The sequence below is a fragment of the Apteryx rowi genome, unplaced genomic scaffold (genome assembly GCF_003343035.1).
Source record: "Apteryx rowi isolate R43461 unplaced genomic scaffold, aptRow1 scaffold_2292, whole genome shotgun sequence".
NCBI lineage: Eukaryota > Metazoa > Chordata > Aves > Apterygiformes > Apterygidae > Apteryx > Apteryx rowi.
This window is the reverse complement of record NW_020448633.1, coordinates 4,268-6,269: the sequence shown is the minus strand read 5'-3', so window position 1 is coordinate 6,269 and position 2,002 is coordinate 4,268. Positions and strand designations below refer to the sequence as shown.

The 2,002-nt window shown below is 61.5% G+C and overlaps 1 protein-coding gene across 1 annotated transcript; it reads left to right on the top strand.

Annotated features, from left to right (window-relative positions):
* Positions 1–666: 666 nt before the first annotated feature.
* LENG9 (leukocyte receptor cluster member 9) lies at positions 667–2,001 on the top strand (the record flags this gene model as incomplete). Its single annotated transcript, XM_026065566.1, has 2 exons — positions 667–962; positions 1,409–2,001. Coding segments are annotated over exons 1-2 (630 nt in total), but the record flags the coding sequence as incomplete, so codon positions are not given.
* Position 2,002: the final 1 nt, after the last annotated feature.

Genomic DNA, 2,002 nt, shown 5'->3' with positions numbered 1-2,002 from the left:
TCTATATATATACAGTCTATATATGTGTCTCACTATATACACGTTTCTCTCTATATGTCTCTATATCTATGTGTCTATATACATGTCTATATATGCCTCTCTATAAAGTCTCTCTCCACACATGTCTATATACATCTCTATACATGCGCTTATCTATAAGTATATACACTTGTGTATGTCTCTCTCTCTCTCTCTCTCTCTACATTATATGTATGTATGTCTCTATATATGTTTCTATATGTGTCTATATATACCTAGAGATACGTGTATAAAGAGACGTATACATATATAGAGGGGTGTGTATATGGAGACGTAAATAGGGAGACATGTATAGAGATATGTGTGTGTACATATGCATGTGTCTGTCTCTCACGCTATGTCTATGTATGTGTCCATATATGTCTCTATAGCTACGTGTCTGCATAGAGAGCTGCATCTGCATGGGGAGAGGGAGACGGAGACACCTATGGTTAGAAAGCAAGCGAGGCACGTGTATATAGACACATATAGACACATGTAGAGACATACATATATGTGTGTGTGTGTGTCTATATATATATGTCTCTATATACACGCACCTCTCTCTTGCTATATATGTACACACACACACACACACACACACACACACACACACATATTATTTTTTATACCCCCCCCCCCGTTTCAGCCCCCTCCTCCCCGGCATCGCTGCAGCCTCGAGCGCATCGACGTCCCTCAACCCCCCCAGCGGGGCCCGGACGCCTGGGCCCCTCCCGGACGCCTGGGCCCCACCACGCCCCGGGCTGGGCCGCGCTCTTTGCCCGGACACGTCCCCGCGTGGGGCGGGCTCCGCTCCCGGACGCCTGGGTCCCTCCCGGACGCCTGGGCCCGGCTCGGCAGCACCCGGAAGACGCCGGCGCCAGGGTCCCCCCCCCCGGAGCCCCCCATGGCCGGGAAAGAGCCGCCGCGACCCGCCGAGGACGGTACACGCGTGGGCGGGGGCGTGTCCGTGCGTGTGCTTCCGTGTGCTTCCGTGTGTGTGCTTCCGCAGGGGCTGGTCTGTGCTGGCATGTTTGGGCATGTTTGCGCCTGCGTGTGCTTGCGCCCGTGTTGGTGTGTGCTTGCGCGGGTGGTCACGCGTGTGGTTGCGTGTGTGTGTGTGTCCGTGGGGGGGGGCGCGCTCGCACGTCTGCGCAGGCATGTGCGTGTGCTTGTAGGCGTGTTCACGGGCRTGCGTGTGTTTCCGTGTGTGGGTACCTGCACTTGCGTGTTTGGGCACATTCGTGTTCGCGTGTTCATGCGTGTTTGCATGTTCCTGCAGGCGTTTGTGTGTCTGCGCACGCGTGTGGCACCAATCCCGCTCCCTCCCCACCCCGCGGGGCCGGACGGGGCCCCCCAGACCTCGCTGATCCCCTTCATCCCCCCCCAGGGCTTCCGGAGGACACGGAGCCGGAGCCGCCCCGGGACACGGGATCAGAGCTGGAGCCGGGACCCTCCAGGAAGCCAGTGGGATCGGAGCCCCCCCAGGACACGGGGTCGGAGCTGGGACCCTCCGAGGACGCAGGGTTAGAGCCAGAGCTGCAGTCGGAGTCGGAGCCGCCCCCCTGCCGCTGGTTCCTGGAGGGCCGGTGCCGGTTCGGGGCCCGGTGCCGCCACCCCCATCCCGGAGCCCCGGCTGAGCCCCGGGAGCAGCTGCCGGCCGGAGCGGGAGCCGAGGCCGGAGGAGGGAAGTGGCGGCTGCGGCCGGTGGGCGACGTCCTGGCCCGGCTGCGCTGGGACCCACAGCTGGACCCGTCGGCAGTAGCCGTGGGCTACCTGGACCGATTCCGGGGGCTGCTGGAGCGGCCGCTGGGCGACTTCTTCTGGGGGCCCCTGGCCGACGCGGGGCCCGGGGAGCTGGCGGTGCCGCTGCACCGCGTCCGCTACGTGGCCTACGGCGGCCGCCGCGTCTGGGACCGCGACGCCCGCCGCGACCACGTCTTCGGCTCCGACGGCAGCGGCCGCACCATCCTCGACGTCCTGC